Source organism: Wallemia mellicola (genome assembly GCF_000263375.1).
Source record: "Wallemia mellicola CBS 633.66 unplaced genomic scaffold WALSEscaffold_25, whole genome shotgun sequence".
NCBI lineage: Eukaryota > Fungi > Basidiomycota > Wallemiomycetes > Wallemiales > Wallemiaceae > Wallemia > Wallemia mellicola.
In genome coordinates this window covers 24265-42853 of record NW_006531982.1, presented here as the reverse complement: position 1 = coordinate 42853, position 18589 = coordinate 24265, and the positions used below count along the sequence as shown (strand labels likewise).

General features: G+C 38.7%; 10 protein-coding genes and 1 non-coding gene across 11 annotated transcripts; 6 read left to right on the top strand and 5 right to left on the bottom strand.

Moving 5' to 3' along the window:
- Nucleotides 1-105: 105 nt before the first annotated feature.
- WALSEDRAFT_61367 (mitochondrial heat shock protein of the HSP70 family upregulated 15 fold under aerobic conditions) lies at nucleotides 106-2277 on the top strand. Its single transcript, XM_006960235.1, has 3 exons — nucleotides 106-181; nucleotides 231-466; nucleotides 515-2277. The coding sequence occupies exons 1-3, from the start codon at nucleotides 125-127 to the stop codon at nucleotides 2184-2186; spliced, it is 1965 nt and encodes a 654-aa protein (XP_006960297.1). The 5' UTR covers nucleotides 106-124; the 3' UTR covers nucleotides 2187-2277.
- A 473-nt stretch (nucleotides 2278-2750) lies between these two features.
- Nucleotides 2751-3104, bottom strand: WALSEDRAFT_70445 (hypothetical protein; the record flags this gene model as incomplete). Its single annotated transcript, XM_006960234.1, has 3 exons — nucleotides 2751-2783; nucleotides 2829-3038; nucleotides 3099-3104. 2 exons carry the CDS (start codon nucleotides 3102-3104, stop codon nucleotides 2841-2843), a joined length of 204 nt encoding a protein of 67 aa, XP_006960296.1. The 3' UTR covers nucleotides 2751-2783; nucleotides 2829-2840.
- On the top strand, nucleotides 3089-4023 carry WALSEDRAFT_61366 (Fcf1-domain-containing protein). The gene is made up of 7 exons (XM_006960233.1): nucleotides 3089-3105; nucleotides 3156-3289; nucleotides 3336-3415; nucleotides 3464-3532; nucleotides 3583-3655; nucleotides 3704-3854; nucleotides 3903-4023. The coding sequence occupies exons 1-7, from the start codon at nucleotides 3103-3105 to the stop codon at nucleotides 3975-3977; spliced, it is 585 nt and encodes a 194-aa protein (XP_006960295.1). The 5' UTR covers nucleotides 3089-3102; the 3' UTR covers nucleotides 3978-4023.
- Nucleotides 4024-4071: 48 nt separating this feature from the next.
- Nucleotides 4072-7417, top strand: WALSEDRAFT_61365 (DUF221-domain-containing protein). The gene is made up of 3 exons (XM_006960232.1): nucleotides 4072-4236; nucleotides 4288-5988; nucleotides 6034-7417. Exons 1-3 carry the CDS (start codon nucleotides 4198-4200, stop codon nucleotides 7219-7221), a joined length of 2928 nt encoding a protein of 975 aa, XP_006960294.1. The 5' UTR covers nucleotides 4072-4197; the 3' UTR covers nucleotides 7222-7417.
- A 69-nt stretch (nucleotides 7418-7486) lies between these two features.
- Nucleotides 7487-9794, top strand: WALSEDRAFT_48739 (WD40 repeat-like protein). Its single transcript, XM_006960231.1, has 4 exons — nucleotides 7487-9000; nucleotides 9045-9110; nucleotides 9157-9267; nucleotides 9311-9794. The coding sequence occupies exons 1-4, from the start codon at nucleotides 7797-7799 to the stop codon at nucleotides 9733-9735; spliced, it is 1806 nt and encodes a 601-aa protein (XP_006960293.1). The 5' UTR covers nucleotides 7487-7796; the 3' UTR covers nucleotides 9736-9794.
- A 54-nt stretch (nucleotides 9795-9848) lies between these two features.
- Nucleotides 9849-10604, top strand: WALSEDRAFT_61364 (ferredoxin). The gene is made up of 6 exons (XM_006960230.1): nucleotides 9849-9921; nucleotides 9957-9997; nucleotides 10049-10158; nucleotides 10204-10333; nucleotides 10379-10471; nucleotides 10515-10604. The coding sequence occupies exons 1-6, from the start codon at nucleotides 9874-9876 to the stop codon at nucleotides 10534-10536; spliced, it is 444 nt and encodes a 147-aa protein (XP_006960292.1). The 5' UTR covers nucleotides 9849-9873; the 3' UTR covers nucleotides 10537-10604.
- Nucleotides 10559-11747, bottom strand: WALSEDRAFT_48734 (hypothetical protein). Its single transcript, XM_006960229.1, has 2 exons — nucleotides 11400-11747; nucleotides 10559-11353 (listed from the first exon to the last, which is right to left on the bottom strand). Exons 1-2 carry the CDS (start codon nucleotides 11731-11733, stop codon nucleotides 10611-10613), a joined length of 1077 nt encoding a protein of 358 aa, XP_006960291.1. The 5' UTR covers nucleotides 11734-11747; the 3' UTR covers nucleotides 10559-10610.
- Nucleotides 11748-12430: 683 nt separating this feature from the next.
- Nucleotides 12431-12531, bottom strand: WALSEDRAFT_t83. The gene has a single exon. It is a non-coding gene; the product is annotated as a tRNA-Ser (tRNA).
- Nucleotides 12532-13090: 559 nt separating this feature from the next.
- WALSEDRAFT_61363 (DUF89-domain-containing protein) lies at nucleotides 13091-15702 on the bottom strand. Its single transcript, XM_006960228.1, has 4 exons — nucleotides 15567-15702; nucleotides 15431-15515; nucleotides 15204-15383; nucleotides 13091-15159 (listed from the first exon to the last, which is right to left on the bottom strand). Exons 2-4 carry the CDS (start codon nucleotides 15472-15474, stop codon nucleotides 14025-14027), a joined length of 1359 nt encoding a protein of 452 aa, XP_006960290.1. The 5' UTR covers nucleotides 15475-15515; nucleotides 15567-15702; the 3' UTR covers nucleotides 13091-14024.
- A 224-nt stretch (nucleotides 15703-15926) lies between these two features.
- WALSEDRAFT_22100 (glycosyltransferase family 39 protein) lies at nucleotides 15927-18138 on the top strand (the record flags this gene model as incomplete). Its single annotated transcript, XM_006960227.1, has 3 exons — nucleotides 15927-16438; nucleotides 16487-17757; nucleotides 17807-18138. The coding sequence occupies 3 exons, from the start codon at nucleotides 15927-15929 to the stop codon at nucleotides 18136-18138; spliced, it is 2115 nt and encodes a 704-aa protein (XP_006960289.1).
- WALSEDRAFT_70437 (NuA4-domain-containing protein) lies at nucleotides 17807-18498 on the bottom strand. The gene has a single exon (XM_006960226.1). The coding sequence runs from the start codon at nucleotides 18462-18464 to the stop codon at nucleotides 18135-18137; it is 330 nt and encodes a 109-aa protein (XP_006960288.1). The 5' UTR covers nucleotides 18465-18498; the 3' UTR covers nucleotides 17807-18134.
- Nucleotides 18499-18589: the final 91 nt, after the last annotated feature.

The following is an 18589-nucleotide window of genomic DNA, read 5'->3' as shown; positions in this document are numbered from 1 at the left end:
TTTATTTTTATTGATCTTTAGTTTTTATTAATGCAGAATGTTCGGTGAATTTCCAGATGAAAAATCTGAAGATGCGAAGAAGACTCTCGCTTCACTTCTTTAACCGCAAAGGGTAACACTAGAAATGCTTCCACGCACACTCCGCTCAACTGCTTTCAATAGAATTCCAAGGGCAGTTCCAGTGAGTTTTCTATTTCTTTTTGTACCCCGATTTGCTCACAATTCATTAGAAACTCGCCACAAGATTCCAATCAAACGGACGTGCTACAGGTCCAGTCTGTGGTATTGATCTTGGTACAACCAACTCATGTGTTTCCATCATGGAAGGTCAAACTCCAAGAGTTTTAGAAAACGCCGAAGGTGGCCGTACTACACCATCCGTCGTTGCCTTCTCAAAGGACGGTGAAAGACTCGTTGGTGTACCAGCCAAGCGTCAAGCTGTCGTTAACCCAGAGAACACTCTTTTGTGCGTTTTTTTTTTGACTAGAGTTTCATTCAACTAACCGCTCAACAGCGCAACCAAGCGTTTAATCGGTCGTAAATTCACAGACAAGGAAGTTCAAAAGGATTTGAACCAAGTTCCGTTCAAGATCGTTCCTCACTCAAACGGTGACGCTTGGGTTGAAGCTCGTGGACAAAAGTTTTCACCTTCACAAATTGGTGCTTTCGTCGTTGAAAAGATGAAGGAAACCGCATCAAACTACCTCGGTAAATCAGTTAAGCACGCAGTCATCACTGTTCCAGCTTACTTCAACGACTCACAACGTCAAGCTACCAAGGATGCTGGTACTATCGCCGGTTTGGAAGTTATGCGTGTCATTAACGAACCAACCGCTGCTGCTCTCGCTTACGGTCTCGAAAAGGAAGACTCTGGTGTCATCGCCGTATACGATCTTGGTGGTGGTACTTTCGATATCTCAATTCTTGAAATGCAAAAGGGTGTCTTTGAAGTAAAGTCAACTAACGGTGACACTCACCTTGGTGGTGAAGACTTTGACATTGCCCTTGTCAACCACATCATTGGAGAATTTAAGAACTCAGACGGTGTTGACTTGACTAAGGACAGATTAGCAGTTCAACGTGTCAGAGAAGCTGCTGAAAAGGCAAAGATTGAATTGTCTTCCGCTTCACAAACTGAAGTCAGCTTACCATACATTACTGCTGATGCTTCCGGTCCAAAGCACTTGAACTTGAAGCTTAACCGTTCACAATTCGAGAAGATCGTTGGTGACTTGATCGAACGTACCATCTCACCATGTAAGAAGGCTCTCGGTGATGCTGGTGTTAAGTCATCAGAAATCAACGATGTTATCCTCGTTGGTGGTATGACTAGAATGCCAAAGGTTACCGAAACCGTTAAGGGCACTTTCGGTCGTGACCCATCTAAGGGTGTTAACCCAGATGAAGCTGTTGCTATTGGTGCTTCTATCCAAGGTGGTGTCTTGGCTGGTAACGTTACTGACATCTTGTTGTTGGATGTTACCCCACTTTCACTCGGTATTGAAACTCTCGGTGGTGTCTTCACTAGATTGATCAACCGTAACACTACCATCCCAACCAAGAAGTCACAAGTTTTCTCAACTGCCGCAGATGGTCAATCAGCTATTGAAGTTAAGATCTACCAAGGTGAAAGAGAATTAGTTAGAGACAACAAGATGCTCGGTAACTTCCAATTGGTTGGTATCCCACCAGCACCAAAGGGTGTTCCACAAATTGAAATTACCTTCGACATTGACGCTGATGGTATTGTTCACGTTACTGCTAAGGACAGAGCTACTAACAAGGATCAATCAATGACTATTTCATCATCATCTGGTCTCTCAGAGAAGGAAATCTCATCCATGGTTGAAGAATCTGAGAAGTACGCTGAAGCTGACAAGGAACGTAAGAACGTTATTGAAATGGCTAACAAGGCAGAGAGCATTGCTACTGACACTGACAAGGCATTGGGAGAATTCGCTAGCCAAATTAACGAAGAGGAAGCCAACAAGGTTAAGGAATCAGTTGCTAAGCTTAGAGAATTAGGTGCAAAGGGTCAATCAGGAGAAGAAATCACTTCAGAAGAAATCAAGACCCAAATTGACGAAACTCAACAAGCTTCACTTAAGCTTTTCGAACAAGTTTACAAGAACAGACAATCAAACGAAGGTGAACAAAAGCCAGAAGGTGAAGAAAAGAAGGAGTAAACTACTCATGAATAGTCATAGTTTTTTATATTAGAAAAGATAATCGTTTAAATGTATTTTTATTACAAAATAACACACAATTCACTACTCATTTTTGATAAGTCGTAGTCAAATAGTTTGCCTTTTGAGTTACATGATTGTCATCCTTATTGTGACTAACGATATTGTTTGCGATAATGCGTACAAAAAGGTGTTTGATTTATTGTGCTTATTTATATCATCCCTTCATAGTAAGTCAACTATACGTTGTACAACTACAACTACAGATATTTGAGACAATAATGGGAGTCAATTAATAAATTGATATTTTTATTGGTTAGTACTCCAGCCAGTGTACCATACGCTCGGACGGTTCAAATTTCTGGTAAGTTATAACCTTTTAAATAATAGTCCTTATCTAGCTCTTTGAGAGTTTAAGTCCTTCGCTAACAAAAGCAGACTAGTGTTGTATGATAGATTACTTGAATATCTTAATATCTAGCCAACGCTGTAAGTATTTCAATTAAACACCGATAGGTGACCATTTAGGAAGACAATCACGCTCAATCCAGCCCAATTGGTTGTGTATATCTATTAATTACATATAATACATTCTAACTTTCTACGGAGTTAGTAAGGTCAAAAGGAAGATTCACAACCCACCGATAAAGTAATCTATTCTGCCATTTCTTCTGCATTTTCTGCTGTTTCTTCTACTGGTGCATCCTCACCCTTTAAACCAGCTCTCAGTCTTTCGAGTGCAGCTTTTGTTGGTGTTGGCTCTGTGTAGCTATCCAAAAAGGCAGATACTAATATTTGCGCCTGCTCATCTGATACTTCTACGCTAGAAATAGGTTTGAATAATGTTGGTGGCTGTAATGGTCTCTCCATATTAATCCTCGACGTTGCTGTAAAAGCTTCTTATCGGTGAACAGTCATGGTGAGAATATCCTGATAAATAAATAAATATGATTTACTAATAAATAACAGGGTAAAGCTAAGAAAACGAGGAATTTCGCCCAAGTTAAGCGTATGCTCAACCCAAATGATCCTCGTTTGAAGCATAATCAAGAGAAGGCAGCGGCAAAGGAGAAGCAGGAGAAAGAGAAGGCTGTCAAGCATACGTGGGTTATATTCACGCTATTTCTACAGCTATCTAATGTCCTACAGTCCACAGATGTCCCACAGTCTTTTCTTCAGTCACAACGAAGCATTAGCGCCACCTTATCACGTACTTGTCGATACTAACTGTAAGTCTACTAGGTACTCATTTGCTTATCTCGCTTATACCACCACAGTCATTAACTTTTCACTACAAAACAAGCTCGATTTAGTGCAGGGTATGATGGATTGTTTATTTGCCAAGTGTGAGTTTATTTATACTTTTTGTTAACGTCATATTGACTAACGGGTGTAGGTATTCCCTGTATATCCGACTGCGTTATCGCTGAGTTGGAGAAGTTGGGAACAAAATACAGAATGGCTTTAAGGTGGGTATTCTCAGGTTGAAATAGCGTAATTATAACGATGATCCAAAGGGTTGCTAAAGATCCCCGCTTCCTCCGCCTTCCTTGTTCACATACAGGTACATATGCGGACGATTGCATTGTACAGCGTATACAAGCGCACAAGTGTTACATTGTAGCCACCTGTGATAGGGAATTGCGAAGAAGAGTACGGAAAGTACCTGTAAGTTGAAGTTTCTTTGTTTAAAATTTTCCTATTAACGCACTCTAGGGTATACCACTAATGTACATCGTCAGCCACAGATATGCTATAGAGAGACTGCCAGATCAAGGCGCGCCTTTGTAATTTTTTATTTATTATCTTTCTGAGACTAGGGCGCTGACTTCATCAGTTACCGAGAAAACTGCAGCTTCTCGACCAGTGAGCGAAAAAGCTAGAACCTGTCAACTAAAGTTGTTGGTTTCTTACCTTCATTTTAACTTGTTTTCTCCACTTTTACTTACGTCCGCATCAACTGTCCGCTATCGCATAAAATCAACAAACAGACTTTATTTGTCACACAGCAATGGTAAACTTTGCAGACATTTCACAGAATGCGCTGGAGGTGAGTTTTTTTCAAATACATATTTTACACTCATCTTATCCTTTATTATAGACATTCAATAGTAGCAAACATGTCGACGCATCTGCTGTATGGTTACAATTCGCAGTAATGACTGGCATTTCATTACTCACAATCATCGTATTCTCTCTTCTCAGACCACGGAATAAACTCGTATACGCACCTAAAGCTAAGCAGTCTTTGGAAGCTATCAAGCACCTCCCAGCACTCAATGACAGCTTATTCAGTTGGGTGAAACCAATGTTCACAATGAAAGAATCTCAATTAATCGATAAAATTGGTCTAGATGCGGTCACTTTCGTCCGCTTTCTCAGATTACTATGCGAGGTTTTTATCTGTATCGTTATCATTTGTTGCGGTGCGCTTATCCCAGTAAATATGGTTTACAATTATAAAAACATCAACGAATCTGATAGAACATGGTTAGATTCAACTACTATTATGGCCGTTGGTGGTCGTGTACTCTGGGCTCATTGCGCCGCTTCTTATGTCATAGTTGCTGTCGTACTTTGGAGGATTTGGGTGCACACCCGCGAAATGGTAGCTTTGCGCAATGAATGGTTTAGATCTGAGGAGTATCAAACTAGTTTATACGCTAGAACACTCATGATACAAAATTTACCAAGAAAACTCATGTCTGATCAAGGTTTACTCTCTATTCTCAAAAGCGATCCTAATTCAATTTCAAAGAAGAAGAAACGCGCAATTGACATTCCTTATGAGTTTAGCTCTACACACGTTTCGAGGAAAGTTGGTAAATTACCAACCCTTATAGAGAAACATAATGATGCTGTCAGGAGACTCGAGCAAACACTTACGACTTACTTCAAAAAGGGTACTATAATGAACAGACCACGTCCACTTCATAGAATTGGTGGTTTTCTCTGTTTTGGTGGTCAGAAAGTTGATGCTATTTCATACTATACTGAAAAGATAAAGCGTTACGAAATGGAAATAGATTCAACTAGAAATGAGCTGGACTTTAAAAGACCAGATAATTTTGGATTTGCTTCCTTGGTTTCAATTCCTGCAGCTCATACTGTCGCACAAAAGTGTGAAAATAAACATCCACATAATACTACCATACAGTTAGCACCAAATCCAAAAGATATAATCTGGAAAAATCTCACTCACCCTCCTTCTAAGCTAAGTAAATTATGGGGATGGCTCTTATTGGCATTTGTTTGCTTCCTTAATACAATTCCACTCATTTTTATCTCCTTCTTGGCTAATATTTCGGCAACTGCCGTTTACTTTCAAGGACTTAGAGATTGGCAAAGCAGTTCACCATGGACATTCGCAATTATGGCTGGTATACTTCCTCCATTAGTCGCTGGTTTATTTTCATACTATTTGCCAATTATCATCAGAAAACTCACAGAATTTAAAGGTGCTGCGACTGAATCCAGATTAGATAGAGCAGTTATTGCACGTTTATTTGCATTCTTGGTTATATCTCAACTTTTCATCTTCACTTTGATAAGTGTTGGATTCCATTTGATAAGCGATATTGTTTCTCAAGTTAAAAAGCAAAATAGCTTTGTTGACATTGTCAAATCTATGACAACTCTTCCTGAATCCATCGAAAGTGCCTATGTCAGTCAAAGTTCTTACTGGTTGAAGTGGTTCCCATTGAGAGGTTTTCTTGTCTTCTTCGACCTTGCTCAACTTGGCAATCTTATTTTCATCTTTGTTCGTACACACGTCTTTGGTAGAACACCAAGAGATATCAAGGTGCGTTTGCTTTACTTCATAGTGTTTTACTAATGCAAGGTCTAGGAATGGACACGCCCACCACCATTTGAATATGCAGTTTACTACGCCTCTATGCTCTTCATGGCATGTGTTGCATTAATTTATGCACCAATAGCGCCACTCGTTGCTGCTGCCGCTCTCATCATCTTCTTAATCAGTGCTTTCGTTCAAAAGTACCAATTAATGTACGTATTTATCACGGAAGTTGAAACTGGTGGTCGTATTTGGAATGTTATCATGAACCGCTTGATGTTTGGTTTAATAGCGATGCAAGCCATTATGTTATTATCACTTGGATTGAAAATGGGATGGAGCGTCGGTAAATGGGCAGCAGCAATACCACCTATTATCGCAATTGTGGTGTTTAAGTATATACTTAATAGAAAGTTCTCAAAGCAGTTCAATTACTATCTTCCAGATAATGAGGAAGCAGCAACTAGTAAAGTTCACAACCAAAAGTCAGACGTTAAGAGAGGTAGACTTGCTAAAAGGTTCGGTCATGCGGCTTTGCATGCTGATTTGTTTACTGTTCAAGTACACGATAAACATGTGCATCTCCTTGAAGAAGTCTTACCTGAATCAACTCACAAGACAAGCAACTTCAAAGACGAGATTATCGCTGATGGTCTCAAATATGAGGCAGTTACTGAAGAGCAGCTTGAAGAACTTCCAAATAGGGATCGTGGTGAACTTGATTGGGATGTCAGATCACTTACATCAACTGTTTTACCAGGTAGTATAGACAGACATGGCGCGGGTACGCCAGGATCTACGTATAGTTATTACCAATCAACTGGACCAAGAATACCATTTGCTGGACACCCTATGGGTATGCCATCAATTACTGAATCATCAGATTCATTCCCACCACCACCACCACATCCAAATGATTTCAATGTTTCGACTGGATCGTTACACAGAATGGAAGATAGTTTCGATAAACCATTATTGGATTCCATGAAGAAAGGTACTGATGCCTATCATTACAATCATGGAACGTACTCACCGGTTAATTTGAATGAGGAGGAAGATGAAGATAGAACACCAAGAATTTCAAGCTTCGCGAGAGAAGAGAGTCAAGCTAGACGTAGGTATAGCTTTGAAAGTACAGATTCATCATCTGTATATTCTGCATCGGATGCACATACCCGGTTAACAGTGACAAATCAGAGTCCTGCACCAGAGTATAGTGAATATCCTCCAGAGCATTAGCATTTTACTTTATCCTTTTCTAGTTGTAACGATTTAAATTATTTGAGACAAAATAAACATACGCCGAATTCGGAAATTAAGATTAGCGAGTGTCGGAAGAATTAGGAAGTAATTGAATCGATTTTGGTATTAAACTAACTAATTGTCAATTATTGACTGACAGGCGTGTCATAACTTCATTGTAGAGAACGCCCATGTCGAATCATGATAAGCATTATATTCAATTAGAACCAACAATACAAACTGAGATAGTTACAACTACTAAGAAAACTATCATAAATTATCCGGAAATTCAGATCCAGGGTCTCGATTCATCCACACAGCAGCAACAGCTGAATGCTAAAGAATTCCCACTAAGTAATAGTGAAATACCAGAGCACGTCGCAAACTTCGATTTCAGTTTACCTAATGGACACCTAGCAAGCTATCACTCTTATGATCTCAAGGGAAAAAAGCGAGCAATCGATTGCCCTCCAAAGAAGAAGCTTAGGGAGGATGACAGTGGCAATGTAGCTGTAGGTAGTAGTGGAAGTGTGAGATCACCACTTCCTAGTCCAGTAGCTAGTCCATCTAGGATGGAAACCACCACGGAATGGGATGACAGCGTGAGCAATAACGCTAATAACAGTAATACACTCCCAGTATTACTTTCATTCCCTCACCTACTCAATGTGTATCCAACTTTGTCCACAGCCACTCAATCGCATATTCTCCTCAATTTACTCCGCTTATCAGATATTTCGTCAATTAGAAATGTGAACGATTTCATTAAACCTGCATTACAAAAAGATTTTATTGGGCAATTACCTTTAGAAATTAGTTCTCTTATACTTAACTTCCTAGATATAAGGGATTTGGCGAGATCGGCATCTGTTTCAAAAACTTGGAAGAAAATTGTCGATCATGATAGAGCCGCTTGGAAAGCTGCTGGTATACGAGCAGACTTGTGGTTTGGCGATGAAGAACATTTAGCTAATAAACGTCAGGAGGTGTATCTTAGTGCGAATAGAACACGTCATAAGGAGCGGCTAAATATGGAAAAGGAGAGTGATACTGAAATGGATGGAACCAGAACACCTTTGACACCTCCGCCAATGTCTAATATTAACAGTAGTTCAGAATCTCCAAAGAAATTGACAAATACTTGGAAGTATCACCCATATAAGCATATATTGAAAAAGAGACACACAATTAGACAAAATTGGTTCAATAACGAACCAAAAGCTGCATATGAATTTGAAAGGCATGGTCAAAACGTCGTAACTTGTCTCCAATTCGATTCCGATAAGATCGTCACCGCATCAGATGGCGATGACAAGAGTATTGACGTTAGTTGTACAAAAACAGGTAGATTAAGGAGAAGACTAAGAGGACACACTGGTGGTGTCTGGGCTCTTCAATATATTGGTGATACTTTGGTATCGGGCGCTACTGATCGTACTGTCCGAGTTTGGGATATACCATCTGGAAGATGTACTCACGTTTTGTCTGGACATTATTCAACTGTCAGATGTCTGGCTATTATCATGCCAAAATATAACAACCTGACTAAGGAGTATGAGCCACCATATCCTATTATCGTTAGTGGATCTCGTGATTTCACTATCAGAGTCTGGAGACTACCATCTCCAACTAGAGACCAAACTTGGGATCTTAATGATGGTGACGCAAATACAGAGAATAATCCGTGGGCTATGAAATTACTCTCTGGACATACGAACGCCGTCAGAAGTGTCGCGGGTGAAGGCAAAACATTGGTTTCTGGTAGTTACGATTTCAGTAAGTTTTTTCTTCTAATACTTTTTCCGCTTACAAAATCTCAGCTGTTCGGATTTGGAATACCATTACTGGCGATGTCGAGCATGTCCTCAGAGGTCATAATGACATGGGTGAGTTAAGCTTAGAGCACTGATTTTTGTTCTAAATCAGCTCCAGTTTATAAGGTTGTCTTGGATGCTCCTCGTAATAAGTGCGCCTCCGGAAGTTACGATGGTTCAGTTAAGGTCTGGTCAGTCGACCGAGGCGAGCAACTACAATCGCTGGATGGTAAGTTACAAGTAAAATGAGGTACCATATAACGTCAATCCAGGTCATTCAAGTCTCGTCGGTCTTCTCGGACTGAACTCATCGAGTTTGATATCTGCAGGCGCTGATTCAAATCTCAAAATATGGGACCTTATGAGTGGTGATTGTCAGCATGTATTAGATGGACATGACAGTGCCATTAGTTGTATGGCTCATGACGAGCAGAAGATCATCTCAGGTAGTGATGGAATGCTTAAAATGTGGAATGCTAAAGATGGAAAACTCAAGAAAGACATACTTAGCAACTTAATGCATATTTGGCAAGTCTCAATGTCAGACAGATATCTCGTCGCAGCTTCTAATAAAATGTCCGGACAGACATTCATTAATGTCTTTGACTTTGGTGTTGTCGATGAAGAGGACGAGGAAATTGAGTATAGTAGATTAAACTGGGAACCACAATGGTGGGTGCCTGTTGAAAAGCAGTGAGATAAAATTATGTTTGCATTATGTAATTGTATTCTTGCATTTATCCCTTTCTATTGAACATCCAAGAAGATGATAAGAAATTGTTTGAAATTGTCAAAAAGCGTAGGAAGTAGGATAGCACCACCTCTGAGGCCATCAATGCAGTGGCAAAGACCTTTTACCAGCTCCTTCCGTGAGTTTCGCCCAATCAGAAGCTGCTTATTCTGACGGTATATCTAGCCAAATTCCACGGTGATATCGTCAGGCCTAAAAAGGGCACTGGGTGGGTACTTTTATTTTCTCGTATATCACTTTAATTTCCGTATTACTTTAGTATCAAAGTGCATTTCGTAGACTCAAAGAAGAATCCGATAAAAACAATAGAAACAAATGAAGGCGATGATTTATTACATTTGGCACACGAGTGGGATGTCGATTTAGAAGGTATTTTCCTATCCTCATGTTATACGCTTTGTTGATATGCTCTAGGTGCATGCGAAGCTAGTTGTGCATGCTCAACTTGCCATGTTATACTGGAACCAGAGGTATTCGATCAATTAGAAGAGCCTTCAGACGATGAGAATGACATGCTTGATTTGGCATTCGGATTGACTGACACGTGGGTTCTAACATCCCACAGTAATGCTATCTGACATTCAATTAGCTCACGATTAGGTTGTCAAGTACATGTGCAAAAAACTATGGATGGTATGGTCGTTCAGCTACCGTCAGCGACAAGGAATATGTTCGTAGATGGGTAAGTATCGTAGCATTTTATTGACAAACTCAAACAAAGGCAGAGCGAAACCACATAAGCATTAAATAAATAGATTATTTTTTCAATGTTCAATGGCGTAATTACAATAATAGCATTATATTCTTGCATTAATGATGTTTTACTCAGATTTTTCAGATTTTTCAGAATCTTCGTTTGATTCACCTTTTCCTTCACTTTGATTTTCACCTTTGCTCTCTTTACTCTCTTCACTTTCTTCACCTTCTTTACCTTCTTTACCTTCTTCTCCCTCACCACCTTCGTGCTTTTTCTTTATTACACCAAAGGCGTTTCCGGATGGGTCTTCGTCAATTTCTGACTCAGACTCGGACTTGGTGTGTCCTTCGACCTTACCGGTCTTTTGGCTTTGCAATATTCTTCTCTCTTGGAGGTTTGATCCTACTCTTGGAGTATAGTAGTTCGAGCTAGCAAGTGAGAGCAGTATCAATGAACCAACAGCTAATGTCAACCAAAATCTGTAAGCAGCGAACCAATGAGGTGTCCATCCCCTTTGCGTCAATTTGATGTCGACACCCCATTGATATGCGAAACCAGTCCACTGTGCAATCATAGCAAATTGCCATCCTGGTAGAGTTGACAATGCTGCGATGACTACAGGTACTACACCAACAACGTAACGGTTGTTACCTTGCTTACCACCAAACTCTGCGAATTCCATACCCCAATGTATAGCACCTAAAAAGGAAAGCATGGCTGCACCGTATCCAACTTGAATTGTCTCAACTTGCTGCAACAATTCGGTCACGCTAGTGATGTCAATACCTGATGCACCCATATTAGCAGCATAGAGCTGTGAGCTGAGGTAAATGTGTGAAATGGCTGTACCTAAGTAGGGTACACCACCTAAGACATTCATGAGTATTTAAATGTGAAATATTTCAATACTAACCCAATGCACCCCAATAAATAGCAGGACGGGGAATGTTTACATAGAGTCCTCGCGTCATTGTTTGGAACTCTTGGCCCATTGTTGGGTGCATGTGTGGTTCTGATCCAAGACTTGCAGATTGACCACCGCTTATGTAGTCACCAACTTCATGCGCGACTTTACCAACTTCTTCTTTAGCATTTTGAGCTGCGTGCTGAGCGTTATCTGATGGTGGATTGTGTGAAACCTTGTTCGCTTCAAGGCGAGCAATGGTTGTGGATAGAAAGCGTGGTTTTTGTACGTTCCTAAGTGTGCTGCGATTTAATGTTCTCAGTGCGCTTCTTGTAAACATCATCGTCGTTCAATCTCAAGAAAGTAGCCGAAACAGAAACCCACATCTGAATCCAATGATGTCATGTTCTTTCAATCACTTGCTACTAATTTTGGATAAAGTGAAGGTAGTGAATCAAATCATATGGTATTCAAATAAATCTTTTCAATACATCTTTTATGTGAAGCTTTTTCTTAGTTTGCATTGGATTAGGAATGTTAGGGTATGACATATGCGGTAGATTACACCATGGTCAGTCAAATACATAGAGCGGAGATAAAGCAAAGCCTTATATTACCATTCAAATACAAAGAAAGTGCTCATTGTGCTGTATACCAATACAGTGATGTATGACATCAGAGATAACGTTAATTGCATACTTAATGTCACTCTAAGTAGTCAGTAGATGGTCTAGAGTAAATAAAGAGATGATTAACTTCTCAGATATATACAAGTATTAATTAGTGGTCAGGCGTGAAATAACACAGCAATATTTCTGATAGACACGCTAAAGAAATGTTGGAATCATGCATCAATGAACATATAAGAAATACAATGTGAACAGTCAAATAAGATATTCACATTTTCGGGTTCTTCACAAAACTCATTACAATACATTGTGACTTGCAAAATAAAACAAAAAAGTGCGAGTTTTCTCAACTTGAAAGATATTTTTTAAAAGAACTCAATTACAAAAATTGAAAGGACAAGCAAAAAAATTCGTCAGGAACAGGATTCGAACCTGCGCACCACATGGGTACTTGATACCAGAAGATGTGAACAAATTCAAGTCAAGCGCCTTAACCACTCGGCCATCCTGACTGTTGAATTTCAATTAGAATTGTGAGATTAGTATCAAAAAAGGGAGAAAATCGATTTTTTTTTTAAAAAAAAATATACACTCTGTGAACTTACAAAAATTGTTTTTCTATAAACTCAAGAGTCTACATGTTGTTGGTGGTTTATACGATATTTTCTGAGCTCATAAATATATGTTTTTCACTGTCTTTCTTATGGTGTTCTTTTATCGAGGTCTTTTATGATTGATAAGCTGCTCGGTAGTCTCCACTGGTATTATCTCTTTGCGATTGTTTCTCTTCGTTGGTATGCGATGACTCGGTTCGGTAAGTCATTTGGGTCGGTGAGACACATCTATACCTCATCACTAGTTGATCCTGTATGTTCGGCCCCAGTATTTGTTTTCCAACCCAAATTCGGAGACAAGTGCTGAATATTCAGTGCCATTTAATTACTGGGTACGCAGATATACATAGTAATATGAGGACAATAAATTATAAGAAAACATTAAGGGACAGGCGGACAATAAATACTATAAAAGTCTTCCCTTAGAAAAGAAACCCTCTGACCTTATGGGATGGAACAACAGCAAGAAGTGGTCTGAAACCCAGCCAAGTTTTTGTTATTAGGGGCTTTAATTCGCCTGCTCATGTCTCTTTACTTTAGGCTTAAATATGGTACCTTTGACCTTTACTGCTACAGCAAAGCCAATGGGACTGGTAACTAGACCCAGGTATGAAATAGATAAGAGGTGGCCTACATTTGTACAGCTGCTTAACAATAAATCTGATTATACTGTGATCAACTGTAGGGCTTGCAGGAACTGCTTGTTTTGTTTCACTGGAAGAATATTTTGTTGCATTGTTGTTATCCTCACTGGCTCCTTCGCCTCCAGAGATTTGATTCAGAGAAGAGCTAGGCATAAATATAGGAATAAGCAACCTTTAGGATGTCAGGAGATGATAATAACGTGGTTCAACCGATTGTCTTCTTTGGAAAGCATCTTTCAAAGAGAGCAGATGGGTGACGCGACTTAGACATAAATAAATTGCAACACTCACTAAACAATGGAGCTTTTAGATATTCCCTGTAAGGTTTATGGTAAGAGTTAACTGGGATTCGATAACTCAACAAGATACACCATCAAGCCCCCCTTCAACAATGTAAGTCGTATTGAAGAGACCGCGACCTGAACACTATGATGTACGACTATAAGATTGAACAATTCATGAGTTCAGCGGATGTATCTTCTTTGCAAGGAGCGGAACATGTTAATTTTAATGAGCTAGACGAAGATTTAACTAAAAGTGTTCAGGGCACTTAAGCTCTTGTATTGTCTAAACAATACATTTCGATTTCATCATCATATATAAAGTTCATACCTTCTACTGTTTGGTATATGTATGCGTGTTTAACAATGTATCTATCTTTTACCATATAGTTGTGGTTTTAACTAAGAAGAAAGCGAAGTAGAGCTGTTAATTAGACAGTTCAAGTAATATCCATAAGCTATACAACTATTTGTCAAATGAGACAACAGCGAATTTACCACTAATTCTATAATCTGGATACTCCTTCTCCATTTTTTCAACAACATCTTTATCAAGACCAACAATAACATCCGCTTTATTAGTACGCAAGCTTAATAAAGGAAACTGTCCGGATAAAGGACCCAAAGCTTCCTGGAATGATGTGGTTGGATCCCATATACCATCTGAGGTGAGTTTGCGATAATTGAGATCACCTTTGAAAATGACCAAGTTAGATTGTTTAAGCTCTTGGACAAGTTGAGGTGCTTTCTCTGTCATTTGAGGGTAGCTGTATGGTGTACACCAGAAATCGGCATTGGATTGAGCACCTAATTGATACGTTGGAAGGACTGACATCTTGAAAATGCCTTGATCGAAGAGTTTCTTCCATCTTTGGCCAAGTTCAACCACATCGTCGTTACGCTCTTGGAAAAAGTCTGAAGCGTTTATAAGCTGATCGATCAGTTCAGGTGCGTCTTTCGGTAAGACATCAGAAACGAACCATGGGATGGTCTTTGGATGAAAGACGATCTCATCAGCGAATGGTGTACAGTTGACAATGTAGTCAGCCAAAATGAAATCGGTGTATAGCTCATAACCAGCGTTATCAAGTACGAAATCGATTCTACCACCTCTCTTTGAAGATAAATAATTCCACAAAGTTGGAATATCATTCTTTATGATCTTTTTAAAGCTCTCCTCCAGTGCTTTTTTGCCTACAGCTTGGAGTTTTTGGACGTCACCGTAGTCAAGATCAACTAATAAACTGAGGTCGGTTGCATTGCCCCATAAGCACATTTGGAGCATTTCCATGAACATGATTTCTACACTTTCATCTACTTCTGTTGGTTTCGTTATGCCTTTGACAAGTTGTTGTTGAGCTTTTGCCAATTGATAAACTGAAACTTTGGATGATCTGAAGGTATCATCCTTTTGCTTCTTGAATGGGTCATATTGTTGATAGTACTTGCTGTTACTAAAGTAACTTCTGATCCTGGTATACATGTAACATTCCGCAAAGAGCCATGGGGCAGTAAACCAAGTATTATCACCTATAGTTTCTAAATGCTTAAGTTCATCGTTGTATATATTAACATTTGCTGCTGCTTGATCATCGATTGGACTACGTTAAAGTAAGAGAAATCTAATAGGCTTCTTCAAACTCACGATAACGGCTGATCTCTACCCATTTCATGGCGAAGTTTAGAAAGACATTGAATGATAAACTTTCCATCATCTAATTTATCAGCTGTCGCTGATTTGTCTAAAGCGTTTGATTGGTATACGGCGTCAATCACATTGGTGATAATTGCAGGCCATCTGCGAGCAACACTAGCAAATGCGAAGCTAATGCAATTATAAATAGTTGAACTTATATCTCAGAAAGACCATACCTGTTTTTGTCTTTTGGCGAAGTTTGAGGAACTGGTAACGTCATGGATGTAGCTAAGAAAGTAGTTGTGTTGTAGTAATAAATGTCTAACCAAAACGTATTTAAGATCAAGAAACTATACATACAAATACACATACATATCTATATATATCTGTGTCTCTGACGTGGTTAGGTATCCTATCAATAACAAATAACGGAAGAATGTGCTTTCAGGTAAAAAGGGGTATCATATGATAGTAAATAAAGTTATACTAAAAATAAGCAACACTGATTGACATCGTCGACCTTAACCATCATCTGAATTGATGGATGAAGAGGAATTGCCCAGCTATTATAAAATGAACGAAACTATAAAGAGACGTAAACCGCAAGTTGAATTAGAGGGCCTAAGTCAGAACGACGATTATGATAAGTTCGATAAGAATGAACTCTTCATATCGAGAAGGAAGCATGTAGCAGCGACAAAGAATGAAGGGAACAGTATATTCTCTGATATTATGCCAACAAAGGAAGAGTTAAAACCACATATTACGCCTCTAATATACACTTTTATTAGTGCTTTAACTAGATTAATCTGGATCAATTATGAACCATCTGTTGTATGGGATGAGGCTCACTTTGGTAAATTTGGTAGTTATTATTTGAAGAGAACTTTCTATTTTGATGTTCATCCACCTCTTGGTAAAATGTTGGTTGGATTAGCCGGTGCTTTATCGGGCTACAATGGTAATTTTGAGTTTAAGTCTGGTGAACCATACCCAAACGATTTACATTATGGTATATTTAGAGGTTATTTAGCTATATTTGGTGTATTAATTGTTCCACTTGCTTGGTACACATCAGAAGAGCTCAGATTGAGTAAAAGAAGTTGTCATTTGGTTACTCTCATGGTGTTATTCGATACCGCATTGGCAACAATAAGTAGATTCATTTTGTTAGACAGCATGTTGCTCTTTTTCACCTTTACAACTGTCTTCTTCTTGACCAAATTCCATAATGAAAGACATGAGTGGGTTATTCACTTGATCGAAATTTATATAAACTAACGAAGATGTAGTCAATTTGGATTTGATTGGTGGATGTGGTTGGTATTCACAGGCTTATCCATTGGATGCGTTTGTAGTGTCAAATGGGTTGGATTGTTTGTTACAGCTGTCGTAGGAATCTACACAATAACCGACTTATGGGATAAATTCGGTGATCTTAAGTTACCTAAGCAAACGTACGCATACCACTGGGTAGCTAGAATAGGCTGTCTGATACTCATCCCAATTATTGTTTATGTCGCATCATTTAAAGCACACTTCGCAATACTTAACAGAAGTGGTAGTGGTGATTCTCAAATGTCATCACTCTTTCAAGCTAACTTGAAAGGTAATAAATTCTATAAGTCACCACTTGAAGTTGCATATGGATCTAAGATAACATTGAAGCAAATGGGCTATGCTGGCGGATTATTACATTCACATGTCCAGAATTTCCCACTTGGTTCACTTGAAGGTCAAGTTACTTGTTATCATTATCAAGATGACAATAATCAATTTAATGTTCTCCCAACATTGCAAGAAGAGAAAGCTAATGAGTTGAAGGTGCTAAATGAAGGAGATAATGCTGATAATGTTACATTCCTTCATGATGGTGATGTGATTAGATTAGAGCACGTCCCGTACTCAAGGTACATTCACGCTCATGATATACCAGCACCATTGTCAAAACTAGACTATGAAGTTGCAGCATTTGGACAATCAACTGAAGATGACACGAACGACAACTGGATTGTTGAAGTAGTTGATGATGTTTACAGAGGTCGTTTAAGTAAAGAAGACAAAATACATTCACTTACGACCAGATTGAGATTCAAGAATAAGAACTTAGGATGCTATCTTCGTGCAGCCAATAAAAACCTCCCTGAGTGGGGATTCAAGCAAATTGAAGTAACGTGCACTAAGGAGAATGATCCTAGAGATGATCACACTTATTGGAATGTCGAATCACATTGGAATGATAAACTTCCTGCTGGTAAAAAATCGCTTTACAAGACAAGCTTTTTGAAAGACTTCTGGCATTTAAATATTGCTATGATGATGTCAAATAATGCTCTCATACCTAATCCAGATAAACAAGATATTTTGGCAAGTAAACCAACTGACTGGCCATTCTTACGTTTAGGTCTAAGAATGAATGGATGGGGTGACCATAATACAAAATATTATTTAATTGGTAATCCCGTCGTATGGTGGACATCCTCTCTCGCATTGTTCGTATTTGTGGCCATAAGTCTATATCATACAATTAGGGAAAGAAGGAGAGTGAGAGATGTTACAAAGAGTGAGTTTAAACTATTTCATCAAGGATAATCAATTAATTTGACGTTTAGATGAAATTGATTACTTTACGTATGTCGGAATGATTGCATTTGGTGGTTGGGTTTTCCACTACATACCATTCTTAATAATGGGAAGAGTAACATACTTACATCATTATCTTCCTGCTTTATACTTTGCAATCTTGGTAATGGGTTTAGTACTTGATCATTTGATATTCAAGAGACAAATACCAGAAAGATTCAAATGGTTCGTTTTTGGTTTATTAGCGGTGAACACCATCGTAACATTTTATCACTTTAATGGCGTTGTTTTTGGTATGGTTGGACCGATCAGCAAGCATAAACACCTTAAATGGAGGAATAGTTGGAATATTTATAATTAATCTTTGTAAATTACACTATCAGATGAATTTGAGAATATTCTTTGATTGTCTGTGACTTCAAATCGTTTTGTACCTGCGTTTGATTGTCTACCGCTACCAGTTGAGCTCATTAAGTTATTGTTTGATTGCTTTAAGAAACCATCAAAACCTCTAACGACGTTTCCACCACCTGGTACATTAGTCTCTTCTAGATAACTAGTTTCATTAGCGTAGATTTCACTCTCAATGCTATTCAATTGCTTATCAAATTGTTTCTTTTTCTTTAATGCATCAACTAGCTCCTGCCTAGCGCTATCATATTCATTACCAGCAGTTGATACGTTCATTTATTTATTTATTTATCAGATCATCAACGTATTTAAACAAGAAATAAACAACGTTATCATTTTATTAAAGTTTTACTTAGACTCATAAATATAAATTTCCTCCGTGTTATTTAACAACTACAATA

What these genes read in the sequence shown, in the direction of transcription:
- WALSEDRAFT_61365 (XM_006960232.1), top strand. Translation starts at nt 4,198, where the DNA reads ATGGTAAACTTTGCAGACATTTCACAGAATGCGCTGGAG. An exon ending in TTTCACAGAATGCGCTGGAG is followed by an intron (nt 4,237 to 4,287) that starts GTGAGTTTTTTT and finishes CCTTTATTATAG; the next exon opens with ACATTCAATAGTAGCAAACA. An exon ending in GAACACCAAGAGATATCAAG is followed by an intron (nt 5,989 to 6,033) that starts GTGCGTTTGCTT and finishes TGCAAGGTCTAG; the next exon opens with GAATGGACACGCCCACCACC.
- WALSEDRAFT_61366 (XM_006960233.1), top strand. An exon ending in GGATTGTTTATTTGCCAAGT is followed by an intron (nt 3,533 to 3,582) that starts GTGAGTTTATTT and finishes TAACGGGTGTAG; the next exon opens with GTATTCCCTGTATATCCGAC. An exon ending in AAATACAGAATGGCTTTAAG is followed by an intron (nt 3,656 to 3,703) that starts GTGGGTATTCTC and finishes GATGATCCAAAG; the next exon opens with GGTTGCTAAAGATCCCCGCT.
- WALSEDRAFT_48739 (XM_006960231.1), top strand. Translation starts at nt 7,797, where the DNA reads ATGGAAACCACCACGGAATGGGATGACAGCGTGAGCAATAACGCTAAT. An exon ending in TTCTGGTAGTTACGATTTCA is followed by an intron (nt 9,001 to 9,044) that starts GTAAGTTTTTTC and finishes ACAAAATCTCAG; the next exon opens with CTGTTCGGATTTGGAATACC. An exon ending in CAGAGGTCATAATGACATGG is followed by an intron (nt 9,111 to 9,156) that starts GTGAGTTAAGCT and finishes AATCAGCTCCAG; the next exon opens with TTTATAAGGTTGTCTTGGAT.
- WALSEDRAFT_70437 (XM_006960226.1), bottom strand. Translation starts at nt 18,464, where the DNA reads ATGAACGTATCAACTGCTGGTAATGAATATGATAGCGCTAGGCAGGAG.
- WALSEDRAFT_61367 (XM_006960235.1), top strand. Translation starts at nt 125, where the DNA reads ATGCTTCCACGCACACTCCGCTCAACTGCTTTCAATAGAATTCCAAGG. An exon ending in GAATTCCAAGGGCAGTTCCA is followed by an intron (nt 182 to 230) that starts GTGAGTTTTCTA and finishes ACAATTCATTAG; the next exon opens with AAACTCGCCACAAGATTCCA. An exon ending in AACCCAGAGAACACTCTTTT is followed by an intron (nt 467 to 514) that starts GTGCGTTTTTTT and finishes ACCGCTCAACAG; the next exon opens with CGCAACCAAGCGTTTAATCG.
- WALSEDRAFT_61364 (XM_006960230.1), top strand. Translation starts at nt 9,874, where the DNA reads ATGCAGTGGCAAAGACCTTTTACCAGCTCCTTCCGTGAGTTTCGCCCA. An exon ending in CCTTCCGTGAGTTTCGCCCA is followed by an intron (nt 9,922 to 9,956) that starts ATCAGAAGCTGC and finishes GTATATCTAGCC; the next exon opens with AAATTCCACGGTGATATCGT. An exon ending in AGGCCTAAAAAGGGCACTGG is followed by an intron (nt 9,998 to 10,048) that starts GTGGGTACTTTT and finishes GTATTACTTTAG; the next exon opens with TATCAAAGTGCATTTCGTAG.
- WALSEDRAFT_48734 (XM_006960229.1), bottom strand. Translation starts at nt 11,733, where the DNA reads ATGATGTTTACAAGAAGCGCACTGAGAACATTAAATCGCAGCACACTT. An exon ending in TATTTATTGGGGTGCATTGG is followed by an intron (nt 11,354 to 11,399) that starts GTTAGTATTGAA and finishes TGAATGTCTTAG; the next exon opens with GTGGTGTACCCTACTTAGGT.
- WALSEDRAFT_61363 (XM_006960228.1), bottom strand. Translation starts at nt 15,474, where the DNA reads ATGACGTTACCAGTTCCTCAAACTTCGCCAAAAGACAAAAACAG. An exon ending in TCGCCAAAAGACAAAAACAG is followed by an intron (nt 15,384 to 15,430) that starts GTATGGTCTTTC and finishes TAATTGCATTAG; the next exon opens with CTTCGCATTTGCTAGTGTTG. An exon ending in GGTAGAGATCAGCCGTTATC is followed by an intron (nt 15,160 to 15,203) that starts GTGAGTTTGAAG and finishes ACTTTAACGTAG; the next exon opens with TCCAATCGATGATCAAGCAG.